Genomic DNA, 21,612 nt, shown 5'->3' with positions numbered 1-21,612 from the left:
TCTGTTGGTGTACTGTCCACCCCGCTGCTCAACAGTCTCCCTGCCTGAGCTAGCCGGGGTGGTCTCTGGCCTGGTGTTGGAGCCCCAATGCCTAATAGTGCTGGGGGACTTTAAAATCCATGCTGAGACTGCCCTGTCGGGAGTAGCTCAGGACTTCATGGCTACCATGACAACCATGGGTCTATCCCATATAGTATCTGGCCCCACCCATAGCGCTGGACACACATTAGATCTGGTCTTCTGTTTGAGGTGGGATGATGATGGTGATGGTATTGTGGAGGAACTGTCCACAGTTTCTTTGTCTTGGACCGACCACCAAAAGCCAAGGATGCCGTTCTGATCCTGAACCAATGCCTGTCATCAGTGATGGACTGGATGAGGGCCAACAAACAAACTAAATCCAGACAGGGCACAGGTCAGTTGTAAGGCGGACCAGGGTGTGGGATTACAACCTGTGTTGGATGGGGTCACACTCCCCCAGAAGACACAGGTTCGCAGTCTGGGGATGCTCCTGGACTCATCGTTGATCCTGGAGCCCCTGGTGTCGGCAATAGCCAGGAGCGCCTTCGCACAACTACAACATGTGTGCCAGCTGCGACCATACCTTGAGATGCCAGACTTAGCCATGGTAGTCCACGCCTTAGTCACATCCCGTTTGGACTACTGCAACGCTCTCTATGTGGGGCTGCCTTGGAAGATAATTCAGAAACTACAGCTAGTTCAGCGATCAGCAGCCAGGTTACTAACTGGAGCCCCGTACAGAGAGAGAACCACTCCCATATTGCGGCATCTCCACTGGCTGCTGGTCCATTTTCGAGCTAAATACAAAATGCTGGTTGTTAGCTATAAAGCCCTAAATGGCTCAGGTCCAGGCTATTTGTCAAATCGCATCTCCCTGTATAGAACATCTTGGGCACTTTGGTCAGCGGAGGAGGCCCAGCTCTCAGTCCCACCCCCGTCACAAGCGTGGCTGGTGGGAACGAGAGAGGGTGCCTTCTCTGTGATCGCCCCCTGCCTCTGGAACTCCCTCCCTAAAGAAATAAAAATTGCCCCCACCCTCCTCTCCTTTAAGAAACAGTTAAAAACACATCTATACCCCTTAGCATACGGAGAGGAGGAGGACTAGCACAACTGCCACCCCATAGCAGCTATGGTCTAAGTGGAAATTAACATTTTCAGCAACTTGGTCACTTTAACTGGTCCAGGTATATGCTCGCTCTGTGCAATAATGTTTTTATTGATTGTCATGTTTAAATTCATTGTTTTTTAATGTGGAATTTTTATTATAATGTATATGTTATTGTCATTTTATACTTTTGATATTATGAAGAAATTGTGGCATTGAATGTTTGCCATTTATATGTATGTTAACCGCCCTGAGTCCCTTTGGGGAGAGAGGGCAGTCTACAAATAAAGTTTTATTTTTTTATTATTAAATTGTAAATATTTTACTTGGTTCTGTATGCCACCTGTCATGTGCTCCTGAGTACCACCCAGACATTATGCCTCACAGCTCTGGAGTGCATTTCCTAAATCTAGAGCAGTTGTTCCCAAGCTTATTTGGCCTGCCGCCCCCTTTCCAGAAAAAATATGACTCGGCGCCCCCTGGAAAGGGGGCGTGGCTTAGAGAGGTGGGCATGGCTCCTGCTCAAGCGGGCAGGGCTGAGCCTCTCCCCTAGTCCAAGATGTAGGGCTGCGAGGGGAGGTGGGCAGGGCCACAAATGGGTGGCCAGGACTGGAGTGGGCTGTAGTGTCTCAGAGACCTCCGAGTCGTGACCCCGTCGCCATTATGGATCAGACCAAAGAAGAGATGGGGTTTGTGCCATTTCTGCACGATTCTGCTCCCTTCCAGATGTCCCCTGTTGACAGTTTTAGCCCACAGTTAATTAAAAACTCACAGCCCGGTTCTCCAGAGAACACTATGTTTGACCGCAAATTGTTTTGGGAAACATCTCGCACGGAGAAACAGATTTTGAGGAGAAGCGCTAGATTAGCGGAGAGAGCAAGCGTTAATTAAGCCGGTTCCCTTGAGAGTTTCCCGGGAGGATTGCAGCTGGCAAGTTGTTGACTTAGTCCACTTTCCTTTGGGAAAGAGTGTTCAGACACCTGGCTGGAAAGGAGAGCGAAGTCCCATAAAAGTTCTGGGCGCCAACTGTCCCATGTGGTGTTCAACGTGTCAGTTGAGGAATTCACATCGACTCTAGTTCTGCAGCACGCTACTCTCGAGTAGACCGGCGTTGCATCTCGTCTCCATGTCATGCCTGGACAGCGATTCAGCTTTACCACGACTAACTTTGCCTTGCCTTGCATCCTAGCCTCGGATTTGAGCCCTGGAACTCTTTGACAGATCTTGCCTTAATCCCCACTCAAACAGCCTAAAGGTTTGAGTGTGTTTCGGTTATTGGATTTAAAACTTTGAACTCTAATACTGGACATCTACTTTCATATTACTGGACTATATTTGACCTTTCCTGAAAGGTCTACTGCTGGACTATATACTCTGCTTATTTTTAGTTGTCTCCTTTATTTCTTTAATAAAGATATTAGATTGTTTATTGGCCTTCGTGTCTGATTCCCAGTGCTCACGCTGCCCTGAGGTGTCACATGGGCTGAGTTATGAGCTCTGAGGCAGGGCTGAGCTTCTATCCCTATCCTGCGGTGCCTGCCAGGACACAAGAGGCAGGGCTAGAGAAGGGGGCGGGGCCTCTTCCCAAATGCCTTGATGGGGCTGAACCTCTATACCCCACCCCCGTGTTCTAACAAGTGCCTCAGGGGAGGTATACAGAGGCTCAGCCCTGTCTCGCGCTATCAGGAAGAGGCCCCGCCCCCACCCCTAGCCCCACCCTTTAGTCCTAAAAGGCCTCTCAGGAGAGGTATAGAGGCTCAGCCTTGTCTCAGGCTTTTGGAAGGAGGCCCCACCCCGTTCCCTAGCTCTGCCTTCTGTCCCAACAAGAGCCTCAGGAGAGGTATAGATTCTCAGTCCTGTCTTGGGCTCTTGGGAAGAAGCTATGCCCACTCCTCTAGCTTGGGAAGAGGCCCCACCCCTCCTCTGGCCCCGCCCCGTGTCCTAATAGGTGCTATCACCACCCCCTGGATCGCTCCAGCGCCTACCAGGGGGCGGTAGTGCCCACTTCAGGAATCACTGATCTAGAGTATCACCTTTGCTAAAGTAGAAAGGAAGGATTTCAGCTCTGGCTAAGATAGATAACATTGCTTTCTATTGGCTTTGAGGGCATTCCAACCCGCTAGACTTTTATTTATGGATAGAACATTCCTGCCTCATTCCCCCTTTATCAGGTTCTAAAGGGAACTAAACCACTTTTCTGGGGGGGAAATTGTAAAAATGTGCTTGCTTGTTGCCTTACTTAAGCAAAAAAAAAGTTTGTGATGGGTTATTTACTCATAACATACTAAGAGTAACCACTATGCTGCTCCAGGTGCAGCAAATGGGATGTTTGGGGTTACTATGTTTGTTATAGTCTTGTGGGTATGATGGCATGTTTCTGTTGTCACAAAATATATTTTTGCAGTTCCTGGCACCAATTACAATATTATTTAATACTCACCCATGTGTATAATCCCAAGGTGATATCAAAACAGAAACGTATCCTTTGATTTTTTTAAAATTAGAATTCAATCTTAAAGGTTTTTTTAGTGTTACAATACTAAAATGACACTTTTTCATTAAAGCATCTTAACAATCAACCTATCAGATCAGAAAATATTTGTTTTCAGCCATGAGTCCACCTTGCAAACCAATGTGCCAATTTTTTTTAAAAAAAACAACTTCAGATAAGCTCTTGTCAAGATACAAATAATAATTGCAAACATTCTGCTTCTTACCCCCCCCTCCCAAAAAAAAATGCAACAAATGGATGAGGCGGTAACAACAACCAGCAAAACATGGCTAATTCCAATTAGTTAAATGGTAAAAATGTGTTTCTTTGGGTGAATCAGGAAGAACCCATTGTGAACTTCTGTGTTATTTGGATATGACCTTGGTTAATACTTGTAATATAAAAAAGACACAAGAATAGAAAGGGGCATATTAAACTCCTTGTATTAAATTTGTTTGCTGTCAAGCATATTTCCTGCTATGATATTTTAATTCTTTGAAAGCAGACCTTATGGAACCTGCTTAATTTCGCATATGTCTTGACATATGTGATAAACATATTTTCAGAAGACCTTAGATATGAAAAGGGATAACGGCTGCACACATTTCAAGTCAAGTGTGGAATGTGTGTTGAAAAAGATTGAAAAATTCTTCTTCAAGGGCACATATATCCAGAGCTTGGAAAAGTTGGGTTTTTTTTTAAACTACATCTCACAGAATCTTCAAGCCATGAGTTCTAGTCCAAAAAAGTAACTTTCCCCAGCACAGCAAAGAGAATACTAAACAAAAGTATCCTCAAAAAGGATTACTAGAATCTTTATTCTGTGTCTGGCCTCTCAAATATCCTGTCAGTCTGACATCTGATCTGAAAGAATCCTATTAAAATAGGGTGTTCTATGTACAAAATGTGATGTTTCCAGAATTGTCTATGTATGTGTGTAGGAATGAAAATACGTGTAATTTACTCATGTTCTTTTTTGAAATATGACTCCTCTTGCCTTATGGCATTTCCTTGGTTTTTTTGGATTTTGATTTATGTTGATCCCTATGACGCCTTGCCAATGAAAAACCTATAAAATTCATAGGAATCAACATAAATCATGTTGATTCCTATGAATTTTATAGGTTTTTCATTGGCAAGGAATGGTGAAGAGGTAATTTTGTCTGTTCCTTCCTCTGAAATATTGTCTACACTACCTGGTATTCATTGGCAAATTTTCTATTCAAGTGTTAACCAGCATCCTTAGCATCCAAGATCAGACAGCATATGCTATCTTTAGTGCATCTTCATTTTACTGCAGTTGAATCTGTGCTAGTTCTCTAACAGAGAGAATGATGAGGAAAGATCAAAGTGAAAATCGCCCTCACTGAAATTTCAGCAGGTTCAGGTTTCAAATGGGCTAAATTCATTAGAGAGGATAGAAATCAACTCTTGAATCAGAGCCAGAGTCCAAGTAAGACCAGAAAAATAGCATGCCACTTTGAAAAGATAATACAGTGCTGTTCACCATATTTCCTCAAGCAGAGACATTTGAATATACATTTTACTCCCTTACTCATTGCCTGATTTGAAAGGAAAGAGTGTAATGGGTAAGTTGGGACCCACCTTCATGGAGATACAGTTTTGCAAATGATCATGGCTGACATCCTCTGGTTTGTCTGATTGAGCATTTACTACAGCACCAGATTGATAGCTAGCCACCTGCAGAGCCCAGAAGCATTTCATGTCAATCATATATGCCCTGGAAGGATTTCAAGGCTATAACACCTGCCAGAGAGCATCCACATTAGATAGTATCGCATACTGGAGTTAGTTGACAGCTCACATGTGTTTGCATGCAGTGCAGAATCTGTGAAATCTGGTGCAAGGAGACAGGTTGTTACAAACTAGGAATGTTGTTGAAAAAATTTACATGCAAACATCTTACAGCAGAAGCTGTACACAATCATACATTCATTAAACGTTTATTGCAATAAGTCTATCAAAATGCAGTTATTCTATGTGAACAGTGACTTGCCACTGTCTACATCGCAGTGTGATTCTTTGGTATTAATCTAGAGGTGGCAAGGCACTGTTTCCATATTGAGTGTAAAGTGGTAGCATCTTTATAAAGCAGTATAGAGGAAAGTGGAGGGTAAATCTATGAATACAAAGTGGAAATGTGCTGATAGGACAAATTTTATTTGTATTTTGCCCTTTTAATGTACTGAACATTGATCTTATGCCCTTCTAATGTACTGAGCATGAAAGTGATGCATTTGAACATTTATTATCAAATTTTAAATAAGAACAAGTGTGTGATGCATTGAAAACAGTGTTTGCAAAGTGCACTGATCTGTTTATTACATCATTCCTTTCTCCTGCACTCTGTTTATCCACCCAACAATTTACACAATCCAGCTACGAGTGATTTTGCCAACTCAAATCTTCTTTCAATGAGCATGGAACGCTCCTGAGTCACCAGGGCTCTTGTTGAATCTGGGCATAATGCCATGTAGTTCCTTTGTGCTGTTTCAAAGCCCACTTCATATTTAGCTGTCTTCTTCACCACCCCCTTCAGAATCTCATCTCTGACAACAGAAGTGGCCATCTCACACCTGCTTTACATGCTACCAGATATGTGTGTTGGAGGAGACTGGTGATATCTGTAGTCCAGGTTTTTCATAATCTGAAGCCTTGGGCATGAGTTTGAAATGGCACAAGCTAAATGAAACCTGAGAGTTTATGATGCCGCCACAGCTGCAATGGTCCTTGCTCCCAGCTGAATGAGCTAAGGTGATTTTGAGGTTCTGGACTACCAGAGCTGGGTATGATGTTCACATTATGCAGATCAAAGCCAGATAAGTCATTTTGGCTCCTTTATTGGGGCTTCTCTGCCAACTGATGTGTGCCTTAGAAGTGGCTTTCACTATAAGTGGCTTCTCCTGCCAGTCCTGCAACATATGAAATCTGCTGGCACAGTAGAGACTGGGGACCAGTGGAAAGAGATCGCCTGAAGGGTAAATGGAAGATAAGTAGGAAAAATTATAAAAATCACAACCTTTGGTTTGTTTGGAATCCAATAGACATCCTGAAACTCTTGATTCACATCCCAAATTTTCTGCTCTGCAGGGAGGTTTATTGAAATTGCTTGCAAAACTCACAGTTTGCCCTTGGGCAAACACCCTTGTTTTTGTGAGACCAAGCCAGTCAGATAATCACAAGTAAAATTATTAGGAATGCTTCTTGGTTCAAAAAGTGAGTGTCAATCAGTGGGCCTCATGTATATATTAGACCCTTGATGTAAATGAAAGAGCAGTGATCCAGAGAAAGGAATCCATATGCAGAAGTAGGTTGTTGCATGAAATCAAGGAAAAAAAGAAAAACAAGCAGAAACGAAATGTGCATTCAAATGCAGAAGTCATCTACTTTAGTGGGATATGCATTTGGTGCACATTAGAATGAAAATTCCTTCTACATTTTAATATGGATGTGTCTCCTATCAAGAATAATGCAGCAGGAATGGACATTTCCCTAATTTGTGTGACTTTATATTTGTTGTTCCTGATGTACATGTGGAAACTTCACTTTATCACTGGATTGCCTTCTCTGGATCAGAACGAAAAAGAAATGTTCCTATAGTTACCTCGCCTGCCCTGTGATCCTACCTACAACATAATTTATTGCACTGTCAGACTTCCTACTATCTGTTATGAAGTTGATGGATTATCACAAACCTATACTAAAATTAAGAGGCACAGAATATATTTCAACTGCTCCAGACGTGCTTGCTATTAAATTGCAAAAATACATCCTTTACCTAGCCTAGTTTTTCGCCAATGAAGGCTTCCTGCTTCCATTATTTCCCAAGCAGCATTTGTGTTTGGAGTTTCAGAACCTTGGCAGAACCTTGCTGTGCCTAAAAGTGAGATAATCAGAGCATGCACACAGGGACATTATTTGTGCACCGTATCATTGGACTGCACCGAACATCCCCAGCTTACTCCAAGGGCAACCATGAAATTTAATTTGGAATTTTACAGTCACATTTTGAATTGGAAATCTCAGTAATAACTTTCCCTTTGCTCAGCCTTTTAACTGTGAAATTCAGTTGGGGAGTTTCGAAGCAGCAGGTAACGGTGGAGCACTCTGGAGGGATTTTACCAATACTGTGCTAAAGTGCTTGCAAGTGTCATTTCCATATTTAACTAATTTCAGTTTTTAATTAGCTCCATGTGAAAAATGAGAGTTCAAGCTGAGCTAAGCTGTCAGCACACACTCTTGTTTCCTTTCTAGCCTCCCCGGACAATCAGTTTCAGGGGTAGGGAGGAATGCCACATTGTGCTTAATCTTTCAGGAACTCTGCTCAGTGGCAGTAAAGACAGTGTGGAGTCTGTCCAAATGGAATAGAACAATGGAGGGTTGTGAATATAACTTAGGATCGGGGTGGCCTTTTTTTGTTTATCTGAACAATCTGAGAACTACTTTTGACATATTCTGTGATCATATTTTCTTACCCTCTTGTTTATTATATTGTCCCATAATTCCATCTAAATTATTTGTACCATGAAACAATATTCAATGTGAGCACTCTACGCCTTAGGAAACATAATACAAAACATTGCCATACAGCCGGGAAAACACACAACAACCCTGTGATTCCAGCCCTGAAAGCCTTGGCACAACCTCTGAGGATGCCTGCCATAGATGTTGGAGAGAATGCTTCTGGAACATGGCCATACAGGCCAGAAAACACACAACCCCACAATGCAGAAGCGATTCTAACCCCAGAATACCTAGCATTCTACTTCCTTGTCTACTGATTCAGCTACATGGTTCAATGGTATGGAATCGTGGAAGTTGTCATTTTCCAAGCCCTTTGGCCTTTTCTGCCAGAGTGCTGATGCCTCATCAAACTAGAAAACCCTGGACTCCATTGAGCTATGGCAGTAAAAGTGGTGTCAAATTGCATTATTTCTTTGTTATGTATGCACTGTGTCATGTGAATCCCATGGCCATCCTTCCCCGCCCACCAAATGCTATGAATACTGTTTGCATGGCATTTGCCTCTGCAATAAGTTCATCCTTCCATTCTGCTCCCTAAATCAGTTTAGAATAGCTGGTCTGTCACCAGAAATTTTGGAAGAGTGCTAAAGGCTGCAATGGGTCATGGTAGTGAAGATCACATTGCACAAATAGATGTCCACTGACACAAATTAAAGGCAGCTTTGTGTGATACTGTATTTTATATCACTGCTGTTCAAAATGGTGGTCTCTTCACCACTGCCAGTGGTTGCTGATCCCTGGCAATTGTCCTGGGAGAAGGACCAATTGTAAGCCATCAGCAGAGATTTAGTGCCAGTCCCTGGCAGTTGGGGGGGGGGGGGTCAGATCCAGACATGATAATCTGAATATATATCTAGTTTATGGAGTACTATTGTTTAATACAGAGGAGAGATTATCTGGCCCTACAAATGGTGCAGGACTGGTAGTTTTGTCAAATACTGCAGAACTCTGCAGAAGGTTAATATAAGCAAATTTATAAAGCAATGTTTTTGAAGTAATTAAAGATCTTATATTTTTCTTAGATAACTATTATGTTAATTGTTTTAATTTTTGTCTTAAAAGGGAGGCATGAATTAGAATGTGTACATGAAAAATTATCTATTGGAAAGAAGAACAAAACCACTCAATGGAAAATTAACAGATATATTTTTATGATATTACTTACCGAGAGGAATAAATTCCATTTTTTGTTTCATTTTATCCTCTCCTGGAAAGTGTCATTATAGTGACTTTCACTTGGAAATGATAAGATTAGTATAGACAGCCACTTATAGTCGTCAGCAAGCCATTTCTTTTGTTAAGGCTATGAAATCAAATACTTTTTCCCACAAATTAAAACAGATGGAAGAAACCTTCAGCTATAACAAATGTGTCAGAGAATTTAGTACTACTAAACTGCAGAGAGATATGCTGAATCCTGAGATATGGACTCCTTGAGCACTGTAATACTATGGAGTGATTCTTAAAATTAGTGAGAATCAAATTTGTAATGTCACTTTTGATTAAAAATACCAAAAACCTTCCTAGTAAAAAGAATTCTTAATATAATGTGCACTAAATAATTTTTGCATTTAGTTTTCTAAATGTGAGGACATTTTACCTTGCAGTTTTGTTTTCTAATGGCAAGTTTTAATTACATGTAAGTATGTAGGTGCCATCATTTTATTTATTTCATTCTGAGATCTGAGTACCACCCAAAAAACCGTAACCCCATTAAGGACATAGAAATGTTAGTCTTCCACATATACTTGTTTATATTTAATCCAGTCATGGGCAATTGTGTTGGGTCTGTGAGCTAGTTTTCCATTAAAGTACCATCTTGAGGATATCTCAGATTGCCAGAAAAAAGTGCATGTTGCCAAATGTTCACATCTTGCTTTTTAAAATATCCATTTTTATCAAAAGAGTTCAGGTAAGGAGACTACAATCTACCTTAAACAGTGAATTGCACAGATCTTTTGTCTTTTGTATATCTCTGGTCACTACTCCAGCAACTTCTAGTCACAAGAAAGAATGAGATTTCAAGATTTCCTAAACTAATTACATGGAGAGCAACAGTACAGAATTATTTAAACCCATTAGGAACAAGAAGCCAACAAGGCATAACAGAGTTAAAGGAGTACTAAAGGAGAATAAGGAAGTACAGAGAGGCTGATTTAATTTTTATCTATCTCCACTGCAAATGATGTAAGGCAGGTATTAGTGTCTGAACTGTTATTTTCAGGACAGGAAGCAGAGAAGCTGATGCAATTATTGGTGACAAGAAATGTCACCAAAACTACAAATAAGCAAATAATTGGATTCAGATGGCATCCACCTGAGGTTTCTTAAAGGACTCAAATGGGGAATTGCTGATCTTTTACTAACAGTATATAACATGTTTCTGAGATTAGTATCTGTAGAAACGGACAGAGGAGCGGTCAATGCAGCAACATTTTTTAAAGGAAGATCTAAAAACATCATGCCAGTAGGCCAAACATCTATTCCAGGTGAATCAGTAGAAAGCTGTTTTGAAGATACAATTAAGAAACATATAGAAGAACAAAATCCTCCTACAGAATTATCATGGCTTCTGTAAAGGAAAAATCTTTCTAACTAAACTTTTGGGTGTGTCACCTAATATGTGGAAAATGTGATCTGGCAGATATTGCTCACATTGCTTTTCAATAGACTTTTAATAAATTCCCTTACAATTAACAATCCACAATAGGATATTCTTCCTCTTGTTTTTTTATTGTAAGGAAGGAATATTTCTGCTTATGGATCAGTAACCGAATTAACAATATGGAACATATATTTCTTTCTTTCTCTGTCTGTTTGTCTAGTATTAACAAGCGATTTAAAACAATGCAATAAGTGTTTCAAAAACAAGACCAAACTGAAAATAGTTTAAATGTATTTTAAACAAAATGAATTATACTGTCAGTCAGGAAAATACCTTTTTGTAGCAACCAGTAAGGTCAGAAACCTGTCTGAATAAAACCCTCTTTGTCTGTGAGCAAAAGGAGGGAGGGAGGCAGCCTAGCTTCCCATAGAAGGGAATTCTAAGCCTAGGAGCATCCACCAAGAAGACTACCTTGTGTATTTCATAACATTTCTCACAAAATGGTGGGCCCTTCCAGACAGACCCAAATCACAGGACCTGACTTGCTTTTACCTGAGGAGTCCAAACGATGCCTCAGGTAAAAGGAATCAATGCTGAGAAATGCAGAGAAAACCGGGTTTTCCCAGTCTACTCTGCATTAATTAAACACCTGGAAGGATCCAGACTTTAAATTAAGGTCCAGATCTTTCCAGGTGTGGGCCCTGTGGGGATTGACTCCTGGGACTGCTTCTACAGTCTCGGGGGTCAGTCCCCACAGCCATTCTGGTTCTTTGGGTTTCTGGAGCCCAAAGGAGCAGGACGGCACCCTTTCCTCCATTCCCCCAAAAATAACTTACTGGAGAGACCTATGGGCAGCGCAGGCCCCTTCATATTTATTTATTTATTTATTTACAGTATTTATATTTCACCCTTCTCACCCTGAAGGGGACTCAGGGCGGATCACATTACACATATAAGGCAAACATTCAATGCCATAACATAGAACAGAGACAGACGCAGGCCTCGAACTCATGACCTCTTGGTCAGAGTGATTTGTTGCAGCTGGCTGCTAACCAGCCTGTGCCACAGCCCGGCCTCATAGAACATTCCTAATGCTTGAAAATGATGACAGAAGGTGGGGAGAAGAGGGATTCCCCCCACCACCACCACCACCACCACCTCGTGATGCATTAGGAGTTTTGGGGAGGATAGGGGATACCATCTAGGCACCCCCTGAGGGAAAGCCCAGAGTTGTGGGAAAGTGTGGGGACAGAATCCCAGGAAGGAGGCAGGTTATTTCTATCCACTTCCTCCTGGGTTTCTACCCTGTGTAGAAGGGCCTTGTGTTGTAAATTGCTTTAATTCTTTGCTTTGATATTGCATTTGTTCTGGGCAGAGGATTTCGACTGCATGGTCCTTATGGTCTCCTCTAACTCTAAGCCTCCGATTTTATGTCTACACTAAACTAGTATGTGCTATTATCATTTTCTTTTACATTACTAATTAAATATTGTGACAGAACATGCATGATCATTTTGTATCTCATCTATGTTGATCGTCACACAGTTGAGAACTTGACTACTGCACTTCTCTTGAGATAATCAAATAGCCACTTTATTTTGAAAGGCGAGGAGCTTTGAAAGAAGCTGGCATAGGGCAGGCATACTCCATTCCTCTCTCTCAGATAATTACACAACAGCGGGAATACTGTTTTACCACATACTTAGTCTAATGTTTAATCCTGTCTTGAGTATGCTACAATGATTCCAAATTTATCTTGGCCACAAATGCCCATCTAGTAAAGGTGTTCTACCTCAGATGTTCTTAGAATGTTTTCCTAAAAATATCTCATTTACGATTCTACACGTTTCTTGCTTCCTAGCCAATTTCATTCCTGCTGAGAACAGTCAGCGAAAAATGTCAAGTAAAAGTATAGTTATTTCTTCTGCTCTTTAGATGCATTTTAAACTCTTGCAGTTAGAATTTTGTCTCACTATAGTAGAGACAGTGTCCTGGCACTCTGTTTTTTTCGGATGACCAGAGGATTTGGTTTTGCACAGATTCCCAGAAATTAAAACTCTCGAAAAGCTGAAGGGGATCTGTGCTGTTTTAGAGGTTACAGCTCCAGCAATGGTGTGTCTTTGCAGCAATGAATTTCAACTAGTGGGTATTATTAGGTTTTGGGATGGAGTGCATGTGTGTGTGCGGGGGGGGGGGGGGAGGAGGATTATTGGGGGGCATATTCAGTTTTTTTAAAGGTGAACAAGGTAGGGGCAGTTATACATATTGCTTTCTTAGTGTGCTGCTGATTGTTTCATCTTACACACATGGTGCACAAGCAGCCTCAATTTCCACATTTATAACAACTAAAGCCAAAAATGTATTTTATTTGTTCACAAAACCCCCACAGGGATTGAAGTTATTTTTTCTAAATTTCCAACTGTGTTGATTAGTTTTTAATCACAATGCTAATAAATCTCAAATACTGGAGAAGCCAGGTTTCAATGAGGTAGCAAGATATTTAATGCTTATCAAAACAACATCATGGATTAAAAAAATTCGCAACTCTACTCTGAACTTACTGGGAGTATGGGCTACACAATAGAAATAAATTTGATGCATTTTCTTATTATAGTAATACAACTCCATATTTATTTGAGTCCCCTCAACTTTAGTTTGATTGTTCAGATAATATAAAGTTGTTTTCATATTTTAAATTGATTTTTTCAATGCAGTATTACCTGTTCAAAGTATTTGTATATATAAATAATAGGTACAACAAGATATCAAAACAAATGACTGCCTTAGTATATTGTGAAGGTTATTATCTGAATCTTGCAATGACTGAAATTATTCTGGATGTCAAAGATATTACACAGGGAATTGGTGCAGAATACACACACTGGCTATTTACCAGTGGATTGTAGACAGTTTTAAAAATGCTTACCCTTCCCCATGTGAAATACAACTATTACTGTTGTTCTTTATTCAGTTCCTGTTAGCCAACCGACAGCTCTTGGCCAAGAAGGTTACACTTTGAATCTTAAGCTTGCCACCAAAACAGGCTCATTGTATGCAGTTTCAGGAATTGATGAATCTTGTGCCAATTTTCTGCTCTCTGTACAATCTAACGGCTGTCATGAGAATGGATGGACGGTGGTCCTGTATTATGTTTCTCCTGCAAAGGCTTTGTCATAAGATTTCAAATTCTGAATGCAGCATGCAAGGCTGCTATCATTCTTGTGACAAAAATTGCATTCAGGAAGTGTCACAAAATCAAAACATTACTGCAAGGAGAACAGAAGTGAGAAAATACAAAAAGAGGATAGAACAGAAGTTTGTTCTCATTGCTGTCAGAATAGTAGATAGGAAACTAATGATAATACAGGTTGCTACTATTGTTCCAGCTCTCTTTAGAAGTGCTTTCTGGTGGTGCTTTGGGGAATTTGAAGCCAGATCTTGTATTTTTAACTGTAATGTAATTCCAAGAGTGTGTAAGCTTTTCAAGTATTTTGGAAGCAGAAAGACTTAAATTGGACATGGAGGGGTAAATTTTCAAAGCATTGCATGGGCGATAGGCGTACAAATCCTATTACTGCTAATGGGATTTGTGGGCGTATCTGTCGTGCAATGCTTTGAAAATTCATTCCATTCTATTCACGCAGCACAGGCCTGTAGAAGGAAAATCACTGACTCAGTTTTGAAAGAGGTTTCGTGTTTATTTCCACAAAAACTCTTCTACATACAAGCATGCTACAAATCACCAAATGACTTATGTTTGCACTTTCTCTTTTTAGAAGCTCTAGAATCAAGGATGAAAAAGCAATACACACACTGAATAAACTTCTCCATTTTTCGGTACTGCCATTGATTGTTCAACAATATCCATGCTGACAGCCATTAGTTCCTCGATCTTTTCCAACCTAACCACAGAAATAGAAATGTATGGAATAAGACAAATGAAATTCTTTATCCCTTCCTTTTTTTCCAATCTCACCTAACTCAGCTGAGCCTACAAAACAAGCAAGTTAAAATTTTCAACAAAATATTAGCATAGTCTAATTTCATGCACACATTAAAATGTCATAAAATCTCAGGAGATTTTGTTGAGTTAAATAAATTAAAAGCATTGTTATACATGTGTAGTCGCTTATGTTATTGTTTAGATTAACTTTGAGTACCTTCCTGGCAGGAGATTGTCTAGTCTTATCTCTTTGTATACGAGTACCAAGCTAATTTTACCAGAGGCATATGAAGTTATAACCCCTAAGTTCATATAAAAATTGTCATTTTTGCCCCAAACCTTACAGTATGCATTATCCTTCCTTTCCAATAATTATAGCTGACCATCACCTATTTGTGTGTGCACAGAACAGCCTACCAAAGTATGTGCATAATATTCAGTATGTAATCAAAAGATTTTATGGTTTTAGTTTTGAAATTGGATATCTAGTAGATGTTTCATGATTAGATCTGAATTCTTGAAGGCAGAGGCAGACCAGTTTTTTTATAAATTTTTCTTTGGGGTATTATGAGGACCTGTAGATCTTCTGGATATCTTATGAATAATACCTGAGGCATCTGAGCTGGTGCATGGACTGCAAATTTGATTAATATTGTAACACTGCCTGTCATAAAAAAACACCTCAAGGAGACCTGAGAGCTGGTGAATATGCTGAAAGAATATGTTGATGCTTAGGGGCGTCTGAGCCTTAGGCGTAGCCAAGAGAAGCAGGTTCTAAACAGGGACAATATGGATTTGCAGGCAAATAACAAGACAGTTCTCACTAGTTTGCAGAGTTCTTAAACTGCCTCTAACCATCCATGCCAGCCTACTGTTGGAGCAACAAAAATGTGTGAAAAAAAATGCTGTATTCATTCATTCATTCAAGTCTTTCCCAGTCCTAATGTTATTTGGCAGCAATGTACCAAGCAGATCTGTCATTGTTTGAAGCTTGTCTTGTTTTGTTTGTAATTACTTGTCATGCAATTATTTTTCTTCTACAGTCTGATTTGCATTTTTAAAGATGGTCCCTTTGAACTGTTAAAGTTGTATAAAATGAATTATATTACATTTCAGACTCTGGAGTCTTTTTGAACTGGTTTCAGCAAACTTACTGCCTTTCATTTAAGATGAGAAGTGGGTATTTTCTGTTCCTACGATATATTGACAATACTGATCCTTTAAAAAAAAACATCTTCAACTCTTCATAACACTCTCTAAACACAGGATGTAGCTGTCTACTGTGTTTACACAAGCAGATGACTATGTCACTCCAGATATTTCATCTAATACTTATTGATTGACTCTTTATCCTTTACCAGACATTTTTGTGTGAGAACAATTTAGTGTTGCCCCACAAGCTGTAGTGACCTGAGTTATGTGAAGCATGTGATCTCTTGTTTCCTGAGCAGCTCCTTTTATTATTGCTTAGCGTCTCAACATTTATATGGCTTGTTAGCAAAATCTGTGCTGACTATTTGGCTTAGCTAGATTCCTTTTGTTTCAAATGAAGGTGCGGGTCTTGGTGTGGGAATCTTACTGAGTAGCTTTGCCTGATCCTGTGTGTCCTCCCTAGCATTTTATCACTTGAGTACTCATATGTTTTAAAATGACTGATTGCCCTAAACAGAATTGAATATAATGCTGTCAAGCTTTGGGTCTATTTTAGCTCACAGATGCTCCCTTGGCCCTTAATCCTGACCCCCAAGACCCGGCTATTCCATTTGCAGGCCTCTCTTGAGGAGGGACTGTCACTGGTGATGAATTGTGCATTCCTTCTGAACTACAGACATAGCCGCCGTTGGGGACGAGGCCTACCAAATTCATTTCATTTGTGACCTCTGCCACATTTGAACCCACCTCTCTTGAGGAAAACAAAACTGATCTAAAAATTAACCTGCTGTATCCTCTTTCCAATTCTTCATTGGCTGGTTGGTCACTTATGTGGAATAAATGTGAATTCAATAAAATCGTTTCCTGCTTAGCACAGATTAGCAACAAAGTGATTGAGTGTGAGTGGTTCTTGTGAAGTGTAATTCCTTCAAGTCAGTCACTGGTCTCAAGTATTAGGAATTCAAAGCACAGTGATCACAGTGCTTGCAATTATTCTAAGTACAACTTGACTCAGAATGAGACATAACATTATGTATTTTTGAGTACTTTGTCATAAGTTTTTTAACCCTGTGAGTGACCAAGCAAGAAATACTAGAAGATAAATTAAAGACTGTCAGGTCAGAACCTAAATTTCATGCAAATATCCCACTTAAACTTGCTGATGCAGTCATGGCTTCACCCCCCCCCCCCCCGCGCTTCTTTTACCTGTCTGATTCTCGGATATTTGTCTATTGTATAGTTTTAATAGGCTGTATTGCATTTCTGAAATCCTGCAAAGAAGGGATGGTACAGTAAAAATGAGCAGATGATACTATGGAAGTCATCTGTTCTTTTATTAACCTAGCAGTCCTTAGGTGAAGATGACATAAAATGTGTTGGCATCTGTAATCTGTGATTTGGCACTTGCTAAATCAAACCTAGCATCAGTCTCTCATAAAGGTTTTCACTTGGACAGCTCAAAAGCAGACAGAAAATTATTTTTTTATTTATTTCCCCATGTTTCTCCTGACATATGAGCCAAGGGAGCTACATCCATAGGGTTTTATCTTTTTCATTAATCAAGTGCTACTTCCTTAGGCAATTCCTCATGGCCCGAATATGATTGCCTTCTAAGTGTAGGGTCTTGGCAGTAGGTCCATAGGTGACTGTAGAGACCTATTCCTGTTCCACATGTTCTTCCACAGTGAGGACAGATGGTTTCCAGATGGAAGGTGGTTCCGGTCAGGATTTGCATAACATGCCTTCCTCTTGACATGTTTCTTCCTTTAACTCTCCATTCATGCTTTTTCGAATTCCACATCTACTAGCCTATCAACTACTGTCAGCCAGCTTTTCTTTTAACAGGACTTCTTGGTCCATTAACACTACTGTATGTAGTAAGCAAAAATCAGTAGGTTGAGTATTAACTAACCTGGAGATTCAATGATTGGGGGGGGGGATCATCTGTTCATCATTGCCTATTATTTCAACTGTTCAAAAGTGTGGGAGATGTATCAAATAATTTTTTCAGTGACAAGTTTGGTTTAGCACTATTTTACATGTTGCAAAATTTTGGTTGGAAGGATTCGGAACCCTGTCAGTCATACTCACAGATTTGGAACAAATCCATTAAGAAGTATAGGAAAGCTGGAAAAGCCTCAACCAGAGATACTAAAGGTATCCATGGATTGTCCAGACATTGCTAGTCAGCAGCTCTTGTTGTATTTCACCAACAGCAAAAGATGCTAAGAATGATGAGAGTTGTCACCTCACAACACATGAACACCGCACATTTCCCTCCGCTAATCCATATTCTCCATATACATGCTACTCTATACGTTCATACATTATACATTGTACAGTCTGCCCTACAATCCATGTTCCGAGATTCACTTTTGAGTAAGAGTATGTAATAATACCATATTTATACAACAAAAGGATAAGAAAATAATACTTAGAGCAAAGCTTGGAAAGGTACTTTTAAGTAAAATGAATATAAGGAAATGCTGAAGGGATGCATAGATGAATATTAGTGAGAATATGTTCAATTATGAATAGTCTCAAAATACGGATTCTTCTTAAAAGTAACTTCCCACATAATAAGTCTGCAATGAATGTTTGTGTTCATACTTGATAATGAAAGAAGCAATTATAATAATAAAGAAGCCAACTTTTCTCTAGCTCAGTCATATTTATTATATTTTAATATATGTATTAATCCTCTTTATTTTTATGCAACCAATAGAAACTATATTAATTCTGTGTACTGTATTATATTTTATTCCTGAAAAAAGCTGTTTGCTTTCCTGGTTCTATTTAGCTTTCTGTGTTCTTTAATTTGTTTTTAAAAAGTTGTCTTTCACCTCATGATTTTTGTAATATATACATGGCATGTTCATTTCCTTATGTCTTTATGTGTCTTGCAGCAATGCATATGCTTGGGCTAAACTGGCAGTTACAACCTGCAGATGGACACACCTTTAACAATGGGATAAGGACTGGATTGCCAGGCTCTGATGATGTAGCAACAATGCCATCTGGAGGTAAAGGTGAGGATTATAAAGCTGTATGTTTTGCTCTTCCGCCTCTCTGAAATATAAAGCCAATAATTCCAGTTTGTAGTTAATGTTTTAAAATAAATGCATTTCATTTGGGAGTAAAAATGTATCACTTGTGATCCTCTGTCACTGTTCCACTGGAGCAATACATTGCAATGAATATTACTTGCACTTGTTATGGCATAGCTTATCCTGCCTAAGAGTAGTCGTTTTAAAAGAGTCCTTATACTAGACAAAAAGGAAAAAAAAACTCTTCCAAAAGTTCAGAGTATACGTGAATATGGACTTTTTCACTCCACATCCCATACAGAGTGACAATTAAAACATCCAGGTGTAACACCAGAAGCCTGACGTAATCATACAGAACTACCCAGAGTTTGCTTTAGAATAATAAGAAAAAGAATGGGACATTATGGGTTCCATGTTTGTCTTACTTGGGGGGAAAAACTATATTTTAAAAAATCAAATAAGGATTATACAGGAAGGAAAGTAGATTTGTAAAACCCACTTCACCACACACGCTGAAACCTTCATGATTTTGGCTGGAATTCTTCTTAAGGAGACACATGTCTGGCACATAGTTACATCTACATAGCTGTCTCCTGGTGCTATAGGGGCCTTGGGAAGTCCTAGCAAATGACATTTTTGCAACACATCTAGCTACTGTAAAATAGCTAGATAGGGCTCCACTGATTCCTCCACTCCTCAACAACATGGGAATCATCATGTTGGTGCCCTGTGTCACTTAGAAATTCTGTTCCTCTTTTAGTCTGGCTCTGACCAAAAGAGGAACATAATTGGGGAGAGTTCTGGTCATTTTTAGCCAGTAAAAAAATTCCAATCTTCTTGATGATGATAAAATCCCACACCTGGGTTATGATAGAATAAGTTGGACGTAAATTATCATAACTCACTGATACAATGCTAGACTTTGTTTATAATGCATGTTTAGAGGATTTTCAAGTACAATTGGTCATCTATATCAACAGATTCTGTACCCACAATTTCAACCCCCCAGGGTTTAATAATATTGAAAAAAAATCCAAAATGCAAGCCTTGATTTTGCCATTTTACTACTCAATTGTATATAATGGAATTTGAGCATCAACAGATTTTGGTATTCACAGAAGGTCCTGGAACCAAACCCCAGTGGATACAAATGGTCCACTATGAGTGTGAAAATCATAGGGTGTTTTTGAACTTGCTGATGATCTGCATATTATGTTGATTTTCAGTTGTAATTGGTCAGCACTGTGATACAGAGTTACAAAATCCAGGTGAACTCTATATTATTCCTTTATATCAGCTTGATCTACAGACATTCACTGGTTAATATTTAATATTAATGTTAACTTATTTATCTCAAAAAGTTAACATTAACATTAGCATCATGTCCATGGGCAGTCTTAATAACACCCAAGTTCACAATAAAAATAAAGATTCCCCGTTTATCCCTTATGCTTACTTATTTTTGTTTGCTGTAGGGATCTAATGCCTTTTCATCTGCCTAACAGGCAGAAATTCAGCATGTAGACCTCAAAAGTGAGAGGCTCATTGCCTGATATATTTTTGTCTGATAATCAGATGCTGAAAACAAAATAGCTCTGTTTAGAAAAGAGAGGATGAGAAGAGGATTACTGTATTTAATGTCTACACTCAGTCCAAGAGTGAGCTTGAAAGGAAAGATGATGATTTAAGAGCTCATAAACTGTAAATAACTCAAACATCTTTCTGTCACTCCTTATAAGACCTATGAAGGATGTAGTACTTGAACCTATATGCCTCTGTTCTGCAATAGTGAACTACTAAAAACTTCAAAAATGCAGGGCATATTGGCAGAAAACATTTGAAAGCTTTGCTGTCCATGTCTCTTCATTCACTTAATTTAAGGGTAATATTGCCAGCTCAGTAGTTTTTAAGAAGGATTCTGTCAAGCTTTTCACACACCAGCTGTTTCAGGTCTTGCCTCCCATGGCTGGGCAGAATGACCTTTCATAATTGACAATGCTCAAGATAAATCCAGCAAGTAGTTTAAACAGTAATAATAACAACTATGGCCTTCCAAAGCGAGTGAGACTTATATTAACCCTTGCAATGTGAACGGTGAGATATACCTGCATCATACGATGTAGCAATATGGTATATGGATATGAAATAAACTAGTTAAGATGCAATCCTGTGTACATTCACCTGAGAGTAAACAATGCTGAACACAATGGTTTGTGTCTGAATATGTATGCATAGGCCATAAAGAAACATAGTCTCGGGGTATGCATCAGCAGACACACATGCTCGTTTTGAGGAGCAGCCAGATTTTCCCGTATAATTGAAATGCTTTGTATTTTTATCTGGAACAAGACTGAAATGGGAACATAATTCTGCAGAATGTTGGGCTTGTATTGCCCAGTACATTCACAGATGTTCTGGCTAGGAAAAAAATAATATGGTACAGTTGTTGTGTACCGTACTGCAAAAGATTTATCAGAACAGCTACCATGTTTCCCCGAAAATAAGACAGTGTCTTATATTAATTTTTGCTCCCAAAGATGCACTAGGTCTTATTTTCAGGGGATGTCTTATTTTTCCATGAAGAAAAATTCACATTTATTGTTGAACAAAAAAAAAGAACATTTATTATATACTGTACAGTAGTTGTTATCACAAGCCAGCATAACCAGACAAACTGCGAACCCTATCAAGAATTTCTTGTTA

The 21,612-nt window shown here is 39.4% G+C and overlaps 1 protein-coding gene across 17 annotated transcripts in view; it reads left to right on the top strand.

The window, feature by feature from the left end:
• tenm2 (teneurin transmembrane protein 2) overlaps window positions 1-21,612 on the top strand; it is a 1,150,537-nt gene that overhangs the window by 902,972 nt on the left and 225,953 nt on the right. For 16 of the 17 annotated variants that reach the window (XM_062973910.1, XM_062973906.1, XM_062973905.1 and 13 more), the window contains one exon: window positions 18,769-18,891. In XM_062973910.1, coding sequence (XP_062829980.1) covers window positions 18,769-18,891 — 123 coding nt within the window. The remainder of the gene's footprint in view (window positions 1-18,768; window positions 18,892-21,612) is intronic. The other variant, XM_062973900.1, reaches the window with a different exon arrangement.

The sequence above is a fragment of the Anolis carolinensis genome, chromosome 2, assembly GCF_035594765.1.
Source record: "Anolis carolinensis isolate JA03-04 chromosome 2, rAnoCar3.1.pri, whole genome shotgun sequence".
NCBI lineage: Eukaryota > Metazoa > Chordata > Lepidosauria > Squamata > Dactyloidae > Anolis > Anolis carolinensis.
This window is presented reverse-complemented; position numbering and strand designations above follow the sequence as displayed.